Below are 24680 nucleotides of genomic sequence, written 5' to 3' on the forward strand. Positions count from 1 at the left end.
TATTGCGCCATTGTTGTCCCGCGATACAAGGTTTTATATGATAAATGTATTGTATATAATAAATATATACACTTCACGCAAAAATTAAGGGAACAACAAAATTTTCGAAATTTTTTGGTGATTTTCAACAGGCTGTATTTCAGTGAAAAATGGTCGTACAAGAAATAAAAATACAGAGCTTTTGAAGCTTGAAGACTCTAGTTTTTGAATTTTTCGGTTAAAAATTTTTCGAAGCACTATTAGCCATGCAATCCTTGGATAAAGCACGAAGAAAAAATCTTCAAAATTTTTTACATTTTTTTTTCGCTCTACGGGCATGGAAAAATTTTTCCGAACCAAACCAATGCCTAGATCGCATAGCCTGTTTATTCAGCTTCAAGATGCTTTTTTTTAAACCTCGATACGACCATTTGTCTTCGAGATATCGAATTTTGAATGCCCAAGGATCCTTTTTCACTCAACTGCCGATATCTCTGGAACTACTGGTCGCACAGCGAGCCGAAGGACAGTTTCTTTTTCTGCAGAAAATTTCCTACAAAAATCTGTCGTGGTTGAAGTCAAAAAAAATTTTTTTCCACCTGTAGCGTTAACGTGAAAAAAGAGCGAAAAAATGCCATTTTGCCTTTTTTTGGATAATCGACTGTATCTTCGTCAATATTGGGGGGAAAGCTTAGGTTAGAAGAAAATTTTACAGCCTGATTACTGTACATGCATCTGCGTGTAATACACTAATATAATTTATGTTTGCGCGATGTTGTTGTAATATTCGATGTGAGATATCAATGTGTTGTAATAGCTATTTATTTCAATTGAAACACATGTCGAATTTCATATGCTTGTATGTATCCAAAAAATGAGATTTATCGCATATTCGTACGTCAACTATGTAAGCTCAGCTAAGTTCGATGCGTTTGTTTCGCTGAAAATAAATATGTACAAATATTTCTTTGCCGATATATATTTTCACATATACACATATATGGTATGTATATACGTGCATTGTATATATATTGCTATAAAATGGTATAATTATTCATTTAATAAATTTTAAGCTAATAAGAATAAATACTTTCTTGGAAATATCATTGAAAAAATACCCGTTGAAATTTTCAAACCCAATGATTATAATATATTAATGAGGCAGAGCGCAACATAGTAGAAAATTTATCGCACGGAGAAAAATGACATTTTTTCGAAATAATTATACATGTTAATAAATATGTAGTCAATTAATGTAGTCATATTAAGAACGTAGCTTCATCAGCGGATTGATTAACGAGCTTCAGTTATATTACTATGTTGTGTCGAGATCTTGTCTTATCAAAGACTAGACAAATTATTTGAGGAGCCCTTCACTACATGTTGGTAGGGAATAATGAGAAATCAAACAAAGCTACGTCGATGTGCATGCAACGTTGGGAAAAAATTGCTGGAACTGCTGCACATTTCTATTTCCGGATTATCAGGTCTCCGCGGTTTAGGTACATACATTTTTCATCGGTAATTATAACGAGAACAAAAAGAAAACGACAATAAATGTATGAAAAAATTGAATATATTCTTCTCGTCGATCGCGCGTTACTTATATAAATCTTATCTCTAATACGTGTAACGTAAAGATGGTAAGACCGATCGTAACCCAATTAACGCACAATTGTACGACACATAGGTATGAATAAGCACACGTGTAGTAAGTTTGTACAGGTTCACCAGAAGTTCGATGTTTAATCAAGTGCAAAGATTACTCGAAAACACTTGCGATGATGGTACATTGCGTAGGTGGGCTTTTCAACATGGCGGTTTTAAAGCAATAATAATCCATTGTACTATTTTCGCGCTCGTGAATTGAACGGCGAGAAAACTGCGCAACGCATTACTTCTAGCATTGCGCAGACGGAATTCCATCAATTACACTCAATAAAAATGGTGGATACTGAAAAGGAGGAGGCGCACAATCTCGTGAGTAATTGTCTCGTTTATCATCGTAAATATTTTTATCTAATCGTTTAATAGAGCGTTAAAGACGATGTACTGTATAAATACTTGTCTGGGATAAGAATAATAGAGCTTTACGTTCATGTGGATATCTTGCACCGACTTTTGATTCTTTGAGGTTAGGAAATTTTTTTTCCCTTCAATGACCCTCCTCCCGTTTCTTTTTATTCGTTATTGTTACTGCCGTATGTTGAGTTCTCATCACCCGTCGCACTTTTAAATTCCCAAATTGATTACATGAATTTCACACTTGATATTGAGTGATCTTTTTTCTATTCAGCAAATGGAGTTTGAATGGGTGCTTCGCGAGGAAGTACATTCGTCGCTGTCCCAGTTGCGCAACATTTTAATGGTGCGTATCGACATTGCTTGTAATTGAATTGATTACACGAGTGTGCATAATTGGAGTCGACGTGAAGTTTTTATCTCCTGTCAGGACAAAAATAACCGCTCTCCAACCTTCGGAGTTGTGATATTCAACGATTAGACTTTATGACGTTATGCAATGCTACTTTGAGTAGGTAAAATATTCTACAATTGCAGAGTACAGATTAACATGTTTCCTTTTTTCTTCTTATCAAGGACTGCGCACAGAGGTTTCCGCTGGCATTATTCGGAAATGATCAGCCATACAAGACGGACAGATTCGTGTTTACAGCGCCGCACGATCAAGTGAAATGCGTCATAGTTTTGACAGGGGACAGTATTACAAATGCGGTGAGTATTGATTTTGCTGGTGGTGTTCTAATCTTTGTTATTAACTAAGACATTCTTTAACCTCAGGAGGTCAATATCAAGGTTCAGCGTCAACAGAATACCAACATGAGAACCAGCATACAGAACGATCATCCTTGGAAACTCCAACAAATTCAAGACGCGGCCAATCATTTGCAGCAGGCTATCGCTCACATAGACAACGTCGATCGTCACTATCTTTTTAAAACTTCTGACGAGGTTATGCACATATTGGGAAATATCTTGGGATGCCTTCAGCGAAGTCGAACCAGCCTTATTGTACCACGAAAGAAAACTATAGACGATCTCATCAAAAGTCGCAACATGGTAACAAAAAATGATCTTTCTGTTATCCAGATATTGTTTTAAGATAAAGAAAACAATCAGAAAGCTTTTTATCGTAAATAGTAATGATAATAATGAACTATGTGTATTGTTTCAGAGATCGTTGAATCCGATTTTACCAGACAATTTAGCGATCAGTTTTTATATACAAAGCTACAAGTTAGTTCTAGCTGTTTATCAATTGGAAAATGCCCACGGTAGCGTCAAGTACGAGACACATCAGGCTGAGTGTAGTGTACCGTGGTTAAATGAAGCATTGGTTCTACTTACCATAGCTCTACAGCTGTGCCAAAGATTGAAGGATAAGGTGAGATGAGTGATGAGACTATTTGGCTCTGTTATGTTTATCACAACTTTACCTTCTTCAGATAACGAATCCTTTTCTTTAATCTATATAGATCTGCGTTTTCTCCCAGTACAAGGATTTTACAGTCGGATCCAGAGTACCATCTGCAATGGATTGGTAACATTGACGAGAGTCCTGTTGAGTTGAATGTGTTTCAAATATCAATTTTATCCATTGAGCTTGCTACAAACCTGACGGCTTGAATTATTCAAGCTATCGTTTCTACACGTCGCGTGTTTCGGTACGTTGAAAAAACCAATATTTAAATTTTAGGAAAGCCGTACATTCTTATTTAATTTCACTTTTCTTACGATACTTACGATTTTCTCAACTCTCATCACCTCGCACACATTTATTTGAAAACATGTAACGTACATTTGTTTTATATATTTTTTTCTGTTTCTTCATTTTTAAACAAATTATCCAACGCTTTAGTCCCGCCGAATTTTATAAACTTTTTCTTTAGATTTGTTTCTGTTATATCTATCGCAGAGTTTATGCAATGAATTAATTTTTATTTATCAGTATTTTTTTTTCAAATCCACGGAAAGCCCGCTTATTCGTAACGATTTGTTACTTATAAATACGATACCCTATTTGTAAATTATATGTTACCAGATTATAACTAAAAAGTTGTTGGTAGTGTGGCTAGAATTGTTATAGAATAATAATAATAATAATAATAATAAAAACAACAACAACAACAACAACAACAAAAATAATAATAATGATGGTAATCGCCCATTTTTGCACTATAAACTTGAATCGGATACGAAAAATAATAATTGAAAGAAAAAACTAATACCAGTAACATAGGTAATTTTAAATAAATATTGATGGAAACAAAAATGCAGGAAATGAATATTAATGGTCATTCGAGAATAGGATGAGAAAAAATTTGTAAAAGAATGCAATTAGTCCTTGACTCCATGTTGCGAATCGTGATTGGAATTTCAGAGGCAACGAACTAAAGCCTGTATGTTCATAGCGACGGTCTCAAGAGATTGCACCGATGAAAAGAAGTGTAGATACTTGGCCAATTATCTACGTGCCTCGTGTAACCGTTTAATTTTAACAGTATTGTATTTAAGTATCGGTTTCGACGTTAGTCTACAATAATAATGTGTAATGATAAAAGTAAAATTGGTCATAGGCATAATATTAATTGCAAACCAAGAAACTAGTGAAAAAAAAAAAAAATAACCGATCCAAATTATAGTAGTTAGTGAATTGTAAATGTCAACTTGAAGTAATATGTAATTGAACTGTTGTTAAATTTTAATTCGTTATAGGTATCTTAATACTATGGTATACGCACGAATAATTGCGTAACGTCACGATTGATTTCAGAGAATGAAACCGACGCGCCTATACCCGTATATGCATACATGCATATGTAAAACTTATTTAATTTTTTGTAAATAGTATCATGATTATCGTAATATGTTATAGCAGTTATTGCGCGATCATTGTTATTCAGCTATAAATGTAATAATTAACGCGGTATGTGAGAGATTTTACTTACTATTATATATAGCCTGAAATAGACGATGATTTGTAATGTAATTTTTCGGCACTGCAAAACCTACAAGAATGCCGGGAAATGAAGCAACAAGGCGCGAATTGAGTTTTTCGATATTATTAAACGGAATTCTTAAACCGCAAGTTTAAATTTTCTAATAATTCTTCTGCTAGGGTGATTTTTGTTCATATAAATTTAATAACTAATTGTAAGTGTACAGTTACAGTACACACCTCACCGTTATGTACGTAAAACTTGACAATTAAAACGAATTTGTGTGGATTTTAATCAATGCCTGCATAATGTTGCATTTCGCATTCTTGTATTACCGTCTTATTATTATTACTATTCTTTCAGCACGTATCTTTGAATATCTTCATTGAATTTTAGGAATTATGCTAAAAAATATTTTTAAAAAAATAACGACAACCACGCGCATCAGGTTTTACGCATCCGCAAATTGTTAATAACGCACGGTCGAAACTGAAACGAATGCAGTTTATGGGTCCTGACAATAAAATTATTACAGTGTGTTTGATGTGGTGGTTGCAAAGAGGTCGGCCACAATGTTTATTGCGTTTGAATAAAACGTTAACCACCCTTATAACTGCACTTTATACGTATAAGTCTCAGAGATGTTGAGTGACTCTAAACAACTCTCTACATCTCCCGCGTGTAGACAAATCGCGTTTCCATTGTAGTTTGTATTTTAGAAAGAACCAAACTAAGATAGTCCAATTTGAGTGTATTTATTGTTATGTGGAACAGTTTTCGAAGCAATAAACTGTACAAGTTAATCGAAACAAGTTTTGTCTTTCTTTCAAATATCAATTTATTTCACGCCTCTCCTACTCCCAAATCACATCGATGACAAAATCGGCAAATTCACAATCAGTCTCATCAAAAATAAAAAGGTTCTCATGAGATTACCTTCAATTCTTCTTCAGTTGTCAGTTAAACACTTTCGAGTAGTAAGCCGAGGAAACTCGAAGCGCTTCGTCCCTGGTAAAGATCGGTGTGTAACCGATGTGAATAGCGGCTCGACTTCGATTATGCAGAATCATGGATCCCAGGTAGGCAATCAAAGATCGTGGTGATATCTGACAATTTTAAGTAACTGTCGAACCACGATTTTCCCATCCGCAAGTGACAAAAGAGAAAGAAAAAAACTCAAGAGGTCAATACTTACGGGAAGTTTTTTCCTAAAAAATGGTAAATAAGCGATCGCTAGTTCGGCTACCACGGCACAGATGTAGGAAACCACTATTGGAATAGACCACGACAAAGTAACGTGGTGATTGGAATTCCTCGTCAAACGTTCGCAAAATCTAAGCAAATTCTCTACCGTTGTATCGTCCGTTACGAATACCGGAAGTCCTCCTATCCCGTCCGGACATCGTGCCAGCGCGTTTTTCGCGCATATAAATGCCCACGCCATGTTCCCTGCCCGCAATATTATTGTGAATTATAAAATTTCTGTTAGAAAATTCACACGCATTGCTGAACTCACCTACATACGCCATTTCTTGCTTTCCTCCAACACCTGCCACCCTCACCAGCGAGTTTCCTTGCTTTTTTGCAACCTTCAAAATTTGCCAAACACATCCCAAGTCACCCTCGCCGTAGAGCAGCGGGGGTCTCAAAGAAACTGTCCGAAGTGTCCCACCTTCGCAGAGAAGAGAGAGAGAGATTAATGAAATTTTCTCCGGTTCGTTAAATCGTTCGAAAATATTACACGGCAGAGTGCTCGAGGGAATTCGCAATTAGGGTGTTTCCTATTATTATTCGAGAATCATATTCGATCATGAATTTCAAGGAAAACAGTTTTTCCCCAAGTACGGGTGAAATCTTTCACGAGTTCGAGAGTACCGGAATGAGTTACTGAAACAAGATAAGTCACGCATCTTGCAATGATTACCGCAAAGCCGATTCACATTGTTGGCTTTCTGGACGAAAATTACGCGAGAATGATGAACTCGGTGAGTAAACAGTGCCAACAGCTTTGTACCGTTCTTAAGTGGTGTTCCATCGGCCGCGAGGACGATTCTTTCAGCCCTTAGCTTGGAGGTGGCGTATTCCCGTAAGATCAATCTGTTCTCATCATCCGGAGGAGGGGCCCTTGACTCCTGGGAGTAAACAACCATCGCGACGATTCCACCGCGGACGTACGACTGAAGGGTGACTTCGGTGGTGCTGCAGTGCACGAGGCGAGGGACACTCTCTTCTACGCAAAGCTCGAGGAGATTTTTCGTAGCTGAAATGCAGTGATTACAGAAGCAAGGAATGAGAGAGCTTCTCGCGCTCAATGCTGCGGCGACTTGACCGGCCCTGACAGTGTAGCGAGGGCAGTAAATACCGCTTCGTGAGAGTTAACGATATTACGTGTAATTTACCTGCCACATTGTTACGGTGGAGGGCTTCTACGTCGGGTGGAAAATCGTACGAAACGAGAGCGGCGCAGTGAAGAACGACGTCGACGCCTCGCAAAGCTCCTCGGCATTTCTCCTTGTCGTATAAATCAGCCTCGAGATATACTACAGGTTTGCCGCCCTCGGGCAGATCTGTGTTAGGGTCAAGCGAAAAAAAAACAACCGATTCATTATTCACGAGAGGAAATATTGGGCTTCCACATTTGGGCGTCACTGAGCAATATGGCGCCGGGAAGACCGATCAGCTGATCGTTTTAGCCAGATTGAATGAGTATCAACGGACAGAAAACTTCCTCCGAGAAGTCAGTATCTTATTTTATCACAATAAACTGGCCAAGCGTGTAATAACATATTACAGAAAAATTACTATACAAGTTTCACGAATAAATACGACTCATTCTAAGCTTCACTCATCCCGTCATCAGGCGACGACTTGCGCTTTAACGTAGTCATTATGCTTGAATAAACTCGGCGGAAAATTACTTACCTAAAATATTATTGCATCGAACTTTATCCAGTATCCGTATTTCCCGTACTGTCTCGTCCTTCAGAAGATGCTTGACCATATGCTGACCCAAGAACCCGCTACCGCCTGCAGGTTGTTAAACAAAGAGCAAGAAAAATCTGTAAAATTATTGTCCAGTTGCAAGTTTGTCGGATTTAATTTCTATTTACCGGTAACAAGAGCAACCTCTGAGCGCGACCCGTTCCAGGCCATGTTCAGCAGCAAATGAAGCTACTGAATCAGCGAATTCCTATCTAAAAGCAGTGGGGTATCGCATTCTGCTTACTGCACAAAGTTGATGAAAGTTGAAGCACTTCTGTGTGGTTTTAGAACTCATCGGCTGTACAAGCGTTACTGGAATAATACCTGTGCACCTACGGAAGGTATGATCGCTTATATGATGTAACAATACTTTCACTCGGTTCCTTCAAATTCAATCGATAAATCACTAATAGATCTGAGTGTTATTTCAAATTTCAAAGAATAGCCATTACGATATATTTTTATATTCCTATCTGGCGATGTCGAAATTTAAGAAACGCTTATGTGATCGTCACCTTCACTTCACGATATGTTCACCAATCGCGAAAGACGCCGGAAAGTAAATAATACTATCAAAAACAAAGCCTGCGTCGTCTCATCAACTGCGATACGTGAATCTAAAAAATGTGGAGCATGCACGTCATAGGTACAGATACGCAAATGCAATAAAGGCATCTGACAACGAGCGATTACGATCGGTTCGACGTGCTAATTGGCCATTTCATAATATAGACTTCCATTCAAGTGGCCTGTCTCTTTTCCGTGATTTCAATAGTCAATCAGCACCCATATATACCTATACGGATCGGATATCCGACTGTGTATCGTCGATAGTCGGCCGACAATTATCCGGCCAATTAGCGTTTTTGAATGTCGGCTTGTGGCCGTAAATGAGCAAGGTGGAATGTCCGCGCGGACCAAATTATCCTTCGAGTGATGCGACGGCATCTATTCTGAAAGCAACCCTTTTGGCTAACCTAACCTAACATAATCAGGTGACGCAAAGTTTGTCTACTCGGTTTACAATTAGTGATTAAGTCGGCAAATATCCAACAATACGAAGCGCCCGAGGTGTCAGCACTGTTTTTTTTTTCGCACAAAGAAACACGGCGACAGTCGACGGTGATGGTCGTTTGGAAGTAGCTGTGGTGAATTTACTTGTTGAAACGTCGATTTAAAAATATTTACTGCTTTGGCATTGACATTATGGACATTCAGCAGAAGTGCCGGCTGTGTTTTTTCAAAGTTCACAAACCCCAAAATATCTTCACTACCTCGGGTCTGCTGAATAAAATTAGAAAGTTCACCGACATTCAGGTATGAATAACGATTATTCAATGATATTTACCAATTCTGATCAACATCAACTTCGATACGAAATCGGCCTCATCATGCCACATTAGTTGTTAGGTTTACTAACCTATTCTTTCCTCACGCCTGTTTCCTTTTCTCATGTTTTACACCAACCATTTTCGCCCTCCAATGACACGGTAAATTGCAGGAGGGTTGCCTATATGTCGTGCCCAGCAGGCGTCGCAGACGCGGCACGATAGGCAACCCGATTCACATTTGCGTCTATGCGGTCTCTTTCTATCTGGTGATTTTGATCGAAACGCTTCGGAAAGTCGGTGTTTACTTATTGTTAGTGAATGAATTATGTATTTTTCACCTTAGATTTACCGTCTTTTCGACATTAACTCTGGCCGAGTTTTATTACGAATGTTAGAGCGTGTAGTTTCTTGTACAAAACACAACGGTATCTTGGTACAATCTTGTATTGCAGGTAAAACGAGGAGATGGCCTGCCGAGCAACGTGTGCGATCTGTGCGTTATGAAATTAAAAATCGCGGATAAATTCCGTCGGCAAGTAGGAAGAACGGACAAATTGATCCGAGCCTTTGTCTCAAGCCATGCAGGGTCCCAGCGGTACAGTTCGAAGAATAAAAGTATGCCGAATCTACGGAAATTCGGCACGAGTAATTCCTTCCACGATTCCCAAGATCTGTTCAGGTCGAATTACCGACATAGAGTCTGTCGAGAACGGATGCACACTTCGAGGAATATGTCGAGTTTCAGGTGGCGGGAGGGATCGAGCGGTAGGAAATCGCGAAGCGTCGTCCGACACGGGGAGAGCGATTTGGACCGATCTTTCATCTACTCGAGCTCAACAGCGAGGTCATTGACCGCTAGTTACACGACATTGACCAATCGTTGCCGTGCGGAGGAAAACCCTGAGGATTTCTCGCTGCCTTCGTCGTTTGCGAGTGTTTTCGATTCGAACGAGCGGCAGGATAACGGAGCGAAGAGAACGCGCGGCTTTCGAATCGTGCGACACAGGCAGCGAGAAAGACGACTCTTAAAAAAGCGACAGGTCCGCGGCGAGGAGTCCCTCAAGAGTACGAGCAGGAACGTAATTAACTACCAGCTTGCATCGAGCGGCCAACACGCCCTCCAACAGAGCTGTGGACTCCCCGCGGATCCTCTGAATTTACTAAAAGTAAAGAAAGTCCGGCCCCTCCTTGATCGTAACGACGACGACGACGACTCCGCGGCTTCCTCCGTTTCCACCGGACGCTCATCGCCGTCATGGCGATATGACGGGAAAGCCAGACTCGCACGGGACTTTCAAACCCGTTTTTCATCCCCAAGCTCCGCGGGCTCGAATTTTTCCGACGAGTTCTTCGACCCGATTACGCCGGAAAACGCCGTCCCCCAGAAACGATACTTTTACCAAAGAACCAGAGTCGTTTCTGAAACTCGCCTGGCTTCCGCCAACGTTCACACAATCGACGTCGGCCGCGCTCAGGGTGACGGCCCCGTCTCGACCCCCGATAACTCAAAAATCCCGGTCAACTGCCCCTTATGCAAAAAGATCTGCGCGAGCCTGCACGGCTTCAAGGTAACTACGATATTTATTCACCTGTCGGCGATTCCGTGTCCAGGCGTAAATACTCTGTTAATGCAAAATAATGTACAAAATAAATCAACGACACACAACCTAGGTAGTTATCGGTGAAGGTCCCGATGCCTGCGATATTTATTACATAGATAGGCAAGCGTAGCTAGTTACGCTTTCACGCAATACACAAGTACCTCAGATGTATTTTCGGTTGTCTATGTGCAGGCGAAACATCGTCCGCAACGGGAACCTTTACCGAAAACTCGGTGGTATGTAACGCGATTAGAAAACTTTGGCATGAAACGTTTTCTTTGAAAATGTAATATTATCGTATAATGACATCGATATTTCGTGCGTAGATTCACGTGCGCATGCACGCATCGGAGAAATGCCGATTATGCGAAGCTTCAACGGAGAGCAAAGAAAAGTTCAGAAAACACATGGTGTCGCACCTCGAGTCGAAGCCTCAGTTTCAGTGCAGATGCTGCAAGAGGGTTCTTAAAACGAAAGCGGGTCTGAGCATCCACGTCCGAATTCACTCGAAGAGCGTACCTGCGGCCATCGGAGTGTGATCTCAATCCCCGAAAACTTACAACATCCAACGAGGCTACATCGCTCACAATCAATGCGTACCGTAGCCGTTTCGATTCGGAGTAAATTGCTTGCGGTGCGTCAGGAAGGTTCTTTGTAAGATTAGCGCGTCAAAGAGTAAACTAATTACAAATCGATTAATTTTAAAGCGATCAGTGAATACCGCGGTATGTTGTTTGCGTGAGAAAGGTATTTGCGACGAGTATGGTATTCATTCGCTTTACGTTTTAGGTTTTAATTCATTTTATCTGCAGACATATTGTTTCCATGATACAATAACTAATAGAATGTATTCCCCATATAGATTCGAGATGAAAAATGTCAATTCTTGTAGAAACTAATTTCCACAGTATAACCCAGTGTCTCAAACCGGAACAATGCCCTCATTCAAAAAAATGCGTTCTTCAAACAGATTGTATAAATGTGACGCCGGCTCATTAATCCCCACCGGTGCATATGCATACAAACCGGGTGCGATCAAAGCAGTCAAGCTGGAACGCTGCGGGAAGGGGATTTTCGAATTAAGTCCAGCAGAACTGCATTGTGCCCACGAAGGATTAATCGAGCCGTAGATCTTCGCCGTGTTACTCGGCAGCTGATAGGACCGCGCTATTATTTGTTTAGTTATTGTGGGGCGAGGGTTGAGATGGCGCGTGATTAATAGACCTTAACGAACACAAGCGTGACATTCGATCTGACCCGGATAAACAAACAGCCCTGACAAAACACATGATTGATTTTAATCATAGTTTTAACACTTTACCGACCGACAGCCTATTAATCGGCTATTGGTCGTTGATATAGTTCTGCTCGATATAGTTTCGCTCGATGTAATTTCGCTTGATATAGGTCCGCTCGGTATAATTCCGCTTGAAAAAGGGGGCTACTCGGTGTCAACGGTCATCGATAAGAATAACGTATCTCTGACGTTTCCGCCCTTTGAGGGGGGCCCTTCTCAGACTAAAATTAATTCATCGCGAGAAAAATAAATCAAAAAAACATAACGAAGTACATCCTATGAGACAGTTATAAACAACTCAAAAATGACGTCATTGGCCGACACTAAGGTCCCGAAAAAGTGACTTCGCACAATCCACCTCGGTATCTCGATGAATATAATGCGTGTACGTTATACACTGCACAGGGTGATTTCCCGCGGCGGCCAAAACGCAGCAGCGCCGTAAGTTTCCTCAAAAATCAGTTCGAGTTTGACAAAAAGCGTCAAACACATACGGTCAATCTTATAATTCAGTGGATTCGGAAACAAAATTCGAAAGTTATTTTAATCGAGAGAATTATTTCAACTAATGGGATGGTGAATAAAAAAAATTATTTACGGCAAAATGATGATAAAATTGTAAATTACGCTAAAAAATTTTACAAAAATTTAGAGAACTTGCGTGGAAGTTATGAAACTTTAAATAAACAGTTGTGTATTTATTCTTGGGGTAAAATGAATTTTCAATTGGATTTATTCGCCAAGGATCTCCCTAAAATTCCTGAAACGTCGACACCGAATTCTCCGTACTAGAATTAATCAATGCGAGGTTTTTTTTAATTTTATTTATATGAAAACCGTGGCATCGTCGTCGGTGAAGGTGTGGAATCTGATCCTTGAGAAGACGAGCAGAGCGTTTCTCCTCATCTTCGCGTGATGAAAAAATTTTTATCTTGAAATGAATCAGCTGCTCTTCGCCTTGGCTCGAATACGGATTCGGCGGAACCGCAGATCCCGCTCACCGAGATTTTATTTGATTGGCTTTTGGAGTGCTCTCTTCGAGACGTCTCCGCGGGAAGCCGCCGCCGACGTACATCCAGTCAGCATTCTGCGTCGCGATCCTCCGGTGCAGTTCCTGACGTCACAACACCACTATCAGATCACTTCGAGTCTGCACCCTATCTCGCCCCATCTCGGCTCTCCTCGGATTCTTAGGTATAACCCGGGGTTATGCATAGGTAGAGGAAGCGAGGAACTTGGCCCGACGTCAACCCGGAATCCGCGCCCCGCGGGGGTTCGTCGCCGTCGATGAAAATGCAGCGTCAATTAATCGGACGAAACATTTATAAGGTTTTATACCAAGTACGGTAATGTTCGTTAATAGGTATTAAACAAACGATACGTCGAACATAGATACGCAATGATTCTGTATAAAAAATAATTCATTTCAGTTTTTATTCCGCTGACAAAGCCGAGATCCGCATACCTTTGAACAAAATAAACCCGAATCTAATCGAACAACCGGTTGTCGAGTTATAAATTCCCCAAATTCCCGCACTTGTTTCACAAAACCGGGTGTCACGGGGTGTAATTTGGTTGAAGCGTAATAAGTGGCGCGATGCGCATCGACCGCGTCACGTGATAAGTATCAGTGGAAATTCCAGACATGGTGTGCTTTCGTATTTGGTACCAAATAATTCATTTCCCCGGTATAATTTGCGTTTACCTACCGGATTATTCGTGGTGCGGAAAGCTCGCGAACATGAACGGTCGGGTTCAAAGCTTTGCTGCTTAGACGTCGGCTAACGGCCACCGGTCACTCGCAGGTATCCGTGTGACGTGAGAGCTTGCGGGAAATTAGGATATCAGCGTTTCCCGGATTGATCGTCCCGACAAGAAATTCGGCGGGCGTTTTTAAATCGGCCGTATCGGTACGGGGGGTTTTACGTCATATTCGCTTCTAGCTGTGTGCAGTGCACGCGAGGCGAACAGCTTTATATCGCGGCGATGTTTTTCCCTCTTCTACTCTTTTACTTCCGGTTATTTGTTACTACACCGGAAGCTACGGCGTAATGAAATATATCTGCGCACGTTACACGTTCCAAACCGAGCTCCTCCGCCTCTGCACCCCTTGCCCCGCAGGGCTGCATCCTTCGGTGATTCATAACCCCCGATTTTGTCCGCGAATACGGTCCATGCGAAATACTGCGCGCGATCTGCTCATCCTGTTGTTTTACCTTTTCGCTTCTTCCCTCCCCTTACCCATCCGTTCCCACCGCTTTTCTCGTGTTGCAATCCCCTGTTTTTGCACTCAGGGCACAGATTTATCCCGGCGTGTAAACCAACCCTCTGCATCATAGCTGCAGTGCAGAAATCGCAACGTTGCGTACTTAACGAATTACACAGAGCGATCCGATGTTGTATTACAGTTGCGGTACACGTATAAGTGTATCGCATCGCCACGATAATTGACTTGTTCTCATTCCGACATTCGGCCTGCAACAGACGATGCAATTTCAGAGCCATCGACTGCTTTGAGTCCATTCGACACCGTCTCGATTGCATCGAATTGCTATCAGTTTTTCACCTTTTCTTCTCCAGCCAGCTCTTTCGATCCCTATGACGGTCCGTCTGTAACGTCAAATTGACGGATTTATTAGAGCCACCCGGAAGAAGAAGCAGAGGACGAAGAAAAGGAAGAAGAAGAAGGAAGAGAAGAAGCGAGACCGGGTATCCACCCGGGGCACTTCGATTCCGTCGGTTATATGGGAGAAAACTATTATTAAATTGAATTCCACCTACGTATTTGCCCGCGTTCTCCTTCCGTCTACCCGCAGTTCGCGTCTTCTTCATCCTCGTCCTCGTTCTCACGTAGCTAGACGCTAGGGTGCACGGGGATCCTTTTGTGCCGTAGAGTGAAAATATATCCAGTAGGAGAGGAAAATTCACTGTACGTACATACCTACACCGAAGCAGCGGCCAAGCCGTATCCATAGTTCTCCGCTTTGTCCAAGTATTCCAACCTCTCGCAGGCTGTCATCCGGGAAAAGACATCCGCCGCACGCGACGAGGAATATCTCGTTCCGGATAGTCGGAAAGTTTCAAAAACTAAACTCGCGGTTCGCGAATACTTGCCCGCAGCAATGATCCTGCGGTACAACTGAGCGTCCTTACCGCTTCCCTACTTCACCGCACGCTCTCGATAAGATCCCGCCGTCGGGGCTGTAGCTGGGAATGGATCGTGTTAACGTTACGGAAATTATATGTAAATTAAAACGCGGAAATTTCCGTAGGGGATTCCCGGACCCTTGAACACATTCGAGACGATCATTCAGTCCGGCAGACGTACTGCGCTGAGGGGATGAAAGTGAGAATTTACGAAGCGGCGGCGGAAGGGAAGGTGGGGCGACGCAGCCGCGCGTACCCGCGGATTATACGACTTGAACTTTCTCACGGCATGCTTCTAATTTCCCGGAGCTGTCTCGAGGGTCCCGATCGAGCGACATTTAATGGAAGCCGGCGGCAGGTGCTAATTTAAATCGCATCGGAACAGCGAACGGCGGGATTTTCTTCTATCCGCGCTTTGGTTGTTCAATTGGGAACTAATTCCGCAATCCCTTGATTTCCTCGCGCTAAATCTTCGTCGCCATTCATTTCTTCACTCTCGTTCAAAATTGAACGCGGGATATATTCCGATCGCGAGAAAATCTCGGAGGAAACACACTTTCGCGCAGTGAAATCCCTGCTTCGTCGACTCGGCGGGTCCTCTGTGCCCCGAATCCAACGAGCCTTGGCCCGCGAATGTGCAAAGTACGCAAAGCTCTGGTTGATGCGGCCGTTCCGCCTGAGCTATCGTTTGGTACCAGACGGCAGCGCCACACCGCAACGTATTTCGAATTTTTGTACAACTAAATTGGCGATTACTTCAAATCAAATAGAGTACGTAATAAATACGTAGAAACGTTACCGTTTCCTTTTTTTTTTTTTTTTTGCCTACTCTTTAAATCTCATACGAAGATCTCAGTTTTTATTTACAACGTGCCGTATGAGTCGCAGATTTGACTTACAAAACTATACGGTGAAGCAATAGTTTTTTTACATTCTCTCGTGTATTTTGACAAAAGATTTGCGGGAAATTTGACGAATAACAGTTCGTCCAGCCCAACACAACCCAAACAAACACGAATCCAGAACAACCCAACGCAACTCAACCCTCTGAATCTTCATTCGATAAATTGGTTTCACGGCTTTGCTATTCGAGGCATTATTTTTTCAACCAATTGTTTTTCCAAGCCTTCATTTTTCCGACTGAGGATGAACTAGGGGTTTCATGCGTTTTGAGTCTTTTTCATATCCGGATACTGAATGTGAAAAACTTACTAGATCGACGAGGGGCGTGTTGACGTACTAAATAGTTTAAAAATGTACTAGATTTAGTACAATTGTACCAAACTGGCAACGGTGGGTCCTGGCAATATCTGGAAAACCAATTCCCCGTGAAATGCATTAGGGGCTTATAGCTGCCGCCAAGGTCTACGGCTACGCGCCGGATTCATCCGGAACCCTCGAGAAAATACCAACCCGGATTCCCTGCTGCTTTCTTTTACTCCGCGAACAATTACTCACATCTCCATTACATACATTGTCGATGTTTCGGTAGAATCCCTCCGATATTCACCACTGTTTCCGTTTTGCGCTAATAAAAGAGCCGCCGCTGCTGCTGCTGCTTCTTTCGATACTGAAACTATACCTGTTTCGGGCGTGTATTTTGAGTACTACGCGAGAATCGGGACCGGTCGGTTCGTTTTAATTGGGTCACCCGATACAATGACACGTCACTCGGACAGACAGCGGTGCGACAGCGGGATTTCGGGCCCCGCAATTCCCGTTTCCGCAAAATCACCCCGCTCGTATCGCCAACCCTTTGCTAAATTACGTCACTTCGCTCGGTCCGCCGCGTCGCCAATCACTGCGGCTGGCAGTAATCGAGATTTGAATCGCAACAAGCTACGCCGGATGGTTAGAGGTATACGTTTATTATAATACCCACCCTTGGCTTGGGAGAGGCGAGAATTTGGATCTAACACCCGGTAGCTCTGCGGTATGATTCGCGTGGAAGAAACGCAATTGAAACGCAGCATGGGTAAAATTTTTTATTTCCTTCTTCTTTTCTATTATTTTTTTCCATCATTTTAACAACAATGCGCAAAAGTTGCGGAGGTGCGAGTAGTTTTTCCTTCTTTTTTCTTTTTTTTTTTATTCTCGAAGTCTGCAGGAATTTCGGATTCGTAAAAAAGCATACATACATGTATTATATGTATGTATACTACTGATGTAATATATAACAGGCACAGTACCGTACGTACATACGGTGTCCAAGCGCTTCGTAAAGTTTTATCAATAAATTGCTGCACTCTGGCACGACGGTGTTTTCGCTCTGAGGCATGCGACGCGTATGTATTATAGGCACGTATACGTACAAAACATACCTATGCAACGTTGCAAAAAATGGAGTGACTGCAATTCCGTGGGGAATTTTTTGGGAAACTTATCGAAAAAAATTCGGTTTTTATTTCACCGGCGTGTTTTTTTTTTTTTTTTTTTGTATTCGATGAAATAATATATTTTTTCCTATCAACTTACCCGCACATCTGTGATTACGATACGCTAATGCTTGTTTTCGAACCGAATAGAATCAAGTTTTCGAAACCTTGTGAAAAGGTATTCAATTCGTTCTTGAAAAAGAAATTCAGGACCGTCGTGGTCTTCAGAAATTAATATTATATAAAACGCGGATTGTTTGCATAAGTTATATTACCGATGCAAAGAGTTGGATAAAAAATACGTAAATAAGTAAAAGTGACCAGTGATGATTGGTAGAGAAATTTTTGCAATTCTTGTCCTTAACCAGACGGACGTGACCAATAATTTTCACACCGTTCTCCAGCCCCGCACGTCTTACTCTGCAGTAAATCTTGGCACCGAGATCGTTTGGTGATCGGATTTCATTAGTCTCGTTTCAGGATGATCGGAGTGTCTCAGGAGCTTAAGACTTGAAGGGGTCTGGAGTGTAGGAGGGTGAAAGGTGTTGGCAGTCGCAGACGTAACGGCGCACCGTCAGCGGGCCAACCGCGACTTGTCTCGGCGTCGCGTACCTAACTCGATTTTGACATTGTTTCTTCCTCAGCACTCATTCGTCTCCTGTTCGTATTCAAAGTCTCGATCTTTTGACTGTGTAAATAATTTTCATACCGTATAAACTTTTACCTTCTTCCATTCGTTCGTCCCATCGTGGATAAAAGGTTGAAAATTGCGGAGACACGAGGACGGAGATGAGGAACGACCGGTGAGTAAAAAAGAAGTGGAAATAAAAAAAGAAAAAAAAGGAGAGGATAAGAAAATGCTCGGAATACTGCGAGAGTGAGGAGGGGTGGCGTAATTCTATCGTGTGAAGAGTGTCGGCCCCTCTCATCCCCCTCCACCGCCTTCTCATCCTCCTCGTCCTCCGTCGCGACTCGGCTCGGGTGCAGGATTTTCGCTGCAATGCAACGAGGCGGAGCGGTGATTAGAATTTAATTATTCGCAAGACAAACGACTTTAGAAAGCCCTCCCTGCAGTTGCGGGCCCTCGAGGTCGGGCCTCTCGCGTTCTTCCGCGTTAAGAAGGCTCGTTCCTCAAACCCTCCCCCTCCACCACCCCCGCCCCCACACCTCCGACCGAACTCCGGCTCGGGGCTGCGGAGCTTCAATGTTTCCTGATTCCGTTTCTCCTTTCTCATCTCTCGTATAGGTGGACGCGAACCTCCTTTCAAAAGGGGAGCTGCAGGGTGGTTTCTTCAATATTTCAAACCTCGTTTCAGGTTATGCAGACTCAATTTCCCGCGGATCCTGAAGTTTTATTTTTCAATAAAAACGTTGCGAACGGCGAGGGCGGGGGGGGGGGGAGGGGGGGAGGGGTCGGCAAAAACGAGCACGCTCGATTCCGTCCGGCGAGGGCGCCGCGGCGATAACCTAATCCGTTGAATGATTGGGCCAAAGCTTCGGTAATCCACTATCAAGAGCATTCGGATTTACCTACTATACACCGTCGTATAAGCTCTTATGTTTTATTACACGTATGTACCTACGTACCTACCCGCCTACCTATGTAGGTACCTAACTAGATCTATCCTCGGCCTCCTGCACCTACATCGAGGATTTCGTTTTAATCGGCGCACCCGATACCTCGGCGATGAATGTGAAGTCATAAAATGCAGCTTATCGAGGGATCGCGATAAGAGCCTGCGCCCGATAGAATTTGGACTTCGGGTGGACGAACGAAAATTATCCGCACGCATTTTTCGTCGCTGAAAATTTCATTTCCCGCAGGTACCTCTTCTCGGCTCGTTGGCTACTTTTTCGCGTTCCTCTTCCGCACCCCCGGCATCCGGGGAATTCCTTCTTCCCTGTGAACATGATAAGTGCAATCTCTGCACCAGCCATAACGCGCGCCTGTGGCTGACGGGCTTTATGGGCTTTATATTGTATAACATATATGTATATACATATATATATATATATATTATATACGTATAGTGTATGTATTATATATCCGGTTGTTCACTTGCTGTGGCAACAGTTTGCCGGCTTCAGTTTCTACACGCGTATATTCAGCCCCGAGGGTTTACTTTTGGCGTTACTGTAGGCATACATACGTACAGCTCTATTCTATCGCGTTCGTATTTCTTCCTGTATACATCCGCACGCCGCATGTTGTGTGTAATGTATTGGCGAGGAGAGTTCCGGTGCAGATTCAAAAAACAACTCTACCCGTGTATCCTCGGACCGTTGCTGCTGCTGCTGCTGCTGCACGAGTGAAATAACCATGCGTGTTCAACTCGGCCCCTCACAAAAATTCTTTGCAAAAACAGACCGCCGCTCCGTTTCGGCATCGTAAAACCGACGGAACCAACCCCGCGCCTTGGTAAAGAAGTTTCATTGTACGCGGAGAGAAGTGAAGATATATATATATATATATAGCAGAAAAACATTTTTCCCGCACGTGCGGTGCGTAGGTACTCGAAACCTAGCCGCAAGAGATTTTTGAATATTTTAACGAAGCTTCGAATTCAATTCGCATTCTGCAGCTGAAGTTATTGCAGTTGCTGCATGGATAAAGGAAATTAAAAATTTCGCGATGACACAAAAAATCATCCTTGAACGTATATGCATGCACCGACTATTCGACGCTCTCTTATTTTCCGAGAAGACTCTCGATGCGAAATCGATGAAAATATCGGAAATAATTGCTTCTTCCGGGGAAATAATTGATATCACCGGTGTCTCGCTTCAGCCGAAAAATTCGCGACTAGGATGTAAGTTTATAGGGTACCGCGTATTGTAACGTGTCAGAATTTGTCTACTTTAACTTACTCTAAACGTTGCAAAATTACTATAGGCAACGAGGACTACCACGTGTAAACACAAAGGATATGATTCCAAATATAATTGATTATCTTTGTGTATAACCGTCCGATAGCGCAAGTGTGATAGGTACGTATGCACGTAAGTATGTATGTACCAACCTAGGTACGTGGGTGCAGCTGAGAAATGAATGGCGAAAAGATCTGCAGCGCGCGGAAAGAAACAAGGCTAGGCTTTACTTGGCTCGTTCCCGGTCCGGTTTCGTTGCGCAAACAACAAGATGGCGGCCCTTGGAGTTGGGCGGAAGCGTTGTTTTGCACCGCGGAATATCCGCGCCGAACAGGAGAGGACGGAACAGGTCAGCAAAGATCGGGAAAAGGAAAGATTCGCCGGTCGACGACCGAAGAGCGAACTGGAAGAAAGGACCCCGGATACCGAATCCCGGGGGTCGATGAAACCCTGCAGAGGTATTGAAAAAGGGAAATGAAAATGGCAGAGTTTACTCATCTGTGGTCACTTTATTCCGGTTGCCGCGTAGAAGCGTGTGCAGTGTCGGTGATGCAGATGGCATAACGATTCCGGGACGGTTGTTACAGGACTGATGGAGTCTCACCGCAATTGGAATTGATATATTTTTCACTGATCACCGACCGGACGAGGGTCGGTCTCCGCTCTTCGTCTCGTCTATCCGTAACCTCGGACGGGACGAAAATTACTCCGACTGCAGTCGCCGAGTGCAAAAACCGTAGAGGATGGACAGTTGCCGGTTGGCGTTTTTGACAGTTGTCCGATATCGCGTGGGTACCGTAATACCGTATACGTGTCATGCCAGCGAGAATACGGCGCGAGAGGCACGCCAGTCACGGGGCCGAGAAGATAGCATCGTAATCCTGTTCTCTCGGATCGTGCCCCGTGTTGTACGGTAACGAGAAGAAACCGACGAGAAAGATATTCGCGTGAAATGCCACGCTTTGTTTAGACAAAGAGTTTGGTAAAACCTGTGTAAAAAATCTAAAGCGAAGTTTTCCATGCCAATATGCGATACAGTGCATGGGAATCAAACAAGATCCCTTCTTAGATGTGACAGGGATGTATATCCGACCAAATTCGAACGATGCCAAGCTTTACGGTAGCAACCAATTTGAGAAAAGGTTTTACGTGTAATTAAGTAAGATCTAATTCCAAATGATTAGGACCTAGTGTTTTTTGTTTTTTTCTCGTGTTTTGTTTAAACCGATTCCAGTGTTTTTCGGCTCAATTGGACATTGGATTTTCTGCGTGCGCGACGTGAAGGGTTCCTTCGGTATTGACGGCCGCGGTACGCATCCGTTATTTTGCGATAGTATCGCCAGGGTGTGTCTTATCTTTATCCGAGGTCGAGCCAACGCGCAGAGCCGGTACTCTTCGCTAATTGGAAGAATCTTTTCCATTGTGGCAGGGGAACGGGCGCCGGGATTATAAATTTCCAATTACACACCCGCCCAACTCCGAGGACTCGATCCTGTAGGATCCAGATTCCATAATCCGACATGTTCCAGTCTCGTCTTCATCGTCGGGTCGACAATCGGATTGCCGTGAAATTTCGCGAAGAAAATGAAACCCCGGTTTCGCATTACAGATGAAGGAGGAATCGCCTGGCAATATAATTGCAGGTAGGTACAGAAAATTGTTGTGTCATTAATTCACGTTCAGCTAGAATATGACTGGAAGCGTCTGCGGGGCGAAACGCGGAGTAGGTATGATATTCGCGTGACGCGCGAATTTAACTTTGGATGAGCGGCGCGAGTCTCCTGAAATTGTCGAGGTTTCAATTAGCCAGACGTTTGTTCAAAGTCATATTTAGTTCCGGGGTTAGATTGTCCGTAAGAGAAGCGGCGGGAGCGGCGGGCGTTTCCCCCCTCGTCGCGTGAGTCGAGAAGGAAAGCTGCGGAGGACAACTCCCGGAGGACTACTTTGATTTACCGCCGCACAAACCCCGCATCGCGACGATAGGACAACTGTTTTCAGAACTCGTCTACTACCCTGTCCGTTATGCCTGTATATAGGTATATGTGTAATTCCACCGCCCACTCCATATTATGCATATTATACAAACTTAAACGCCTTAACCACACGTTCGGTTTCAATGTGTGTAAGTCTTGAGAAATTCGTGGAAACGTCTATGAAGCCATACTGTAAATCCGTCCGATCAATTTTCCTAATGTGTTGACTTTAACAATGGAATATTCGCGTCGTCGAGAACGAATTACTCTCAAGCAACGTGTGTAAGGGGAGGCAGAAAAAAGAAACGGAGTAACGCCACAACGAGAGGGATGTTTTACCTCAGTTCGGGATCTGCGGCGGCAGAACTTTACTCCAACGAGCAACGTGTGTACTGTACCCGTACCAACGGCCAGGGATCTATAGGTACTCAGAGGTATAGGTATAGTGGATGCGGTGCAAAGTCAAAGCTTGCAAGCTTGACTCGGCTGCGGGGTTCGGGTGGAATAAGTTGGACAGTCGTTTGTTCTGGATCGAGTGTTTTATGGCACGTGACGTCTTCCTGGGTCTCGAGCTCGCGTCTCCTCCGCGCACACATCGCGTAACGATGAGAATGCGCGTGTGTACGTATATGACACACGTACGTGCGACGCACGCGAAGAGTACCTGCGGCAACGTGGAGAGGTTTGGTATACGACGCAGACGGAAGCAAGCGAGTGTTTCTTGTCGAGTTGACGGTAAACTTTCGAAATAAGTTAAACACGGACGGAATGAAGATACATTAGTCACTGCCTCAAGCCTCTCGGCTCCCGGAGTCTCTCCGCGGCTCTCCGCCGCTCTCCGTCGGTTGGCTGGTTGGTAGGTACACCTAGACTTTGGTCAAAGAATAACTAGCTAGCTAGCTTGCTAGCCAGCCAGCTAAAAGAGACGAACTAGAGGAAATAGAAGTAGAAGTAGAGAAAAAATGGATGAAAAATAGAGCGGCACGAGGGTAGCCAGAGAAAAGGAAGAATACATCGGCATGGCAGAGCGGAAAATGGGAGTAAGGAGAGAAAGGAAAGAAGGGAAAAAAATTCTGTGTGTATATATGTACGTATATCGTGCGAAACCAAATGAAATTCTCAACTAGAAGTGGCGGAAACCGAAACTTCGCTTTCTTACGGCTTGGCTCTCTGCTCTTGGGTTCGGTATAAAGCATCCACCTTATACACCCTATTCTCCGGCCCTTCAAGGAGCGACGCCAGCGAGTTTAAAGTTTAAACTTTGCCGCTTCCCTCTCTGCTAAAGTGTGCGGAAAACCCTTTCTTTTTTTTAATTCCTCTCCCGCCCGAGACCTGGCACGACTACTACGTAGGTACATATATCTCTTTTAAGACGGAGCCTAGGCTCAAAGTCGCCTCGCGTCAGTTGAGGCAGTGCTGCTTTTCACGGCTGGGATATAACTGAACCTCATACCGTGCGCTGGATTCCCTCCCTCTATTTCCGGGTTGCTGACGGCCGATAAAAACGTGGTTTAACAAGCAGAGAAAGTAGGCCGGTCCGAAATTACCGGTTCTAGAACTTGCTCCTAGTCCCGTTATCAGCAAAAATAAGAATTTCGGTGGAAAAAAAGTGATCGCTTGTCCGATTCTCCTGAAAATGTACCTAACGAGTCGTAGGTCGACCGAAGCCGGAGATCAATCGGTCGTGGTTTATCGAAATCGGTCGAGTGTGGTGGTGTCGGCTTGTGGCGAAAAAAGTTTGGCGTTAATCTAACAATGTCTGATGACAATCCAACACTACCTATTGTTCAGTTACCGAACTGGCTACAACACCAGCCAATATTGGATAATTTTAACGACACCATTTTTTACACCATACAAAAGTCGTTGATCCGTTCTGGAGATATCGTGGTACGAAAAAATTGAGATTACGGTAATGTAAAGTCGTTGAAAATGATTCTCCGTAACTTCGAATGTGAACGGTCAGAGACCTAGCGAAATGTGAACGTTTCACTTTTGGGACGATCGCTGCACCGACTTCCGCTCTTCATTGAACAGAAAATCGGACGAGGATGGACTCGAAACTGGCGAAAACCAATGACGAGCGGTTAACGAGTCGTGAACCCGTGATCGCGGAGAAACGGAAAACGGTGATACCTGGGGCGCACTATATCACGACGGCTTAGCGGT

General features: G+C 43.4%; 3 protein-coding genes across 8 annotated transcripts in view; 2 read left to right on the plus strand and 1 right to left on the minus strand.

Moving 5' to 3' along the window:
- The first annotated feature begins 1737 nt into the window (after positions 1-1737).
- Positions 1738-5746, plus strand: LOC124182900 (protein rogdi). The gene is made up of 6 exons (XM_046570708.1): positions 1738-1959; positions 2276-2347; positions 2578-2712; positions 2779-3057; positions 3173-3382; positions 3474-5746. Exons 1-6 carry the CDS (start codon positions 1924-1926, stop codon positions 3540-3542), a joined length of 801 nt encoding a protein of 266 aa, XP_046426664.1. The 5' UTR covers positions 1738-1923; the 3' UTR covers positions 3543-5746.
- The window catches only part of LOC124182898 (3 beta-hydroxysteroid dehydrogenase/Delta 5-->4-isomerase type 4), a 34520-nt gene continuing 15365 nt past the window's right edge, over positions 5526-24680 (minus strand). Inside the window, exons 2-8 of one of the 6 annotated variants that reach the window (XM_046570701.1) lie at positions 8048-8251; positions 7860-7964; positions 7337-7504; positions 6862-7197; positions 6454-6609; positions 6133-6386; positions 5526-6043 (exon numbers count right to left, since the gene is read on the minus strand). In XM_046570701.1, coding sequence (XP_046426657.1) covers positions 5894-6043; positions 6133-6386; positions 6454-6609; positions 6862-7197; positions 7337-7504; positions 7860-7964; positions 8048-8090 — 1212 coding nt within the window. In that variant the 5' untranslated portion in view covers positions 8091-8251 and the 3' untranslated portion in view covers positions 5526-5893. Of the gene's footprint in view, positions 6061-6132; positions 6387-6453; positions 6610-6861; positions 7198-7336; positions 7505-7859; positions 7997-8047; positions 8252-24680 lie in introns of all 6 variants that reach the window. The other 5 variants (XM_046570704.1, XM_046570705.1, XM_046570707.1 and 2 more) reach the window with 5 other exon arrangements.
- Positions 9126-11910, plus strand: LOC124183143. Its single transcript, XM_046571245.1, has 3 exons — positions 9126-9236; positions 9703-10818; positions 11178-11910. Exons 1-3 carry the CDS (start codon positions 9126-9128, stop codon positions 11388-11390), a joined length of 1440 nt encoding a protein of 479 aa, XP_046427201.1. The 3' UTR covers positions 11391-11910.

This window comes from Neodiprion fabricii, chromosome 5 (assembly GCF_021155785.1).
Source record: "Neodiprion fabricii isolate iyNeoFabr1 chromosome 5, iyNeoFabr1.1, whole genome shotgun sequence".
NCBI lineage: Eukaryota > Metazoa > Arthropoda > Insecta > Hymenoptera > Diprionidae > Neodiprion > Neodiprion fabricii.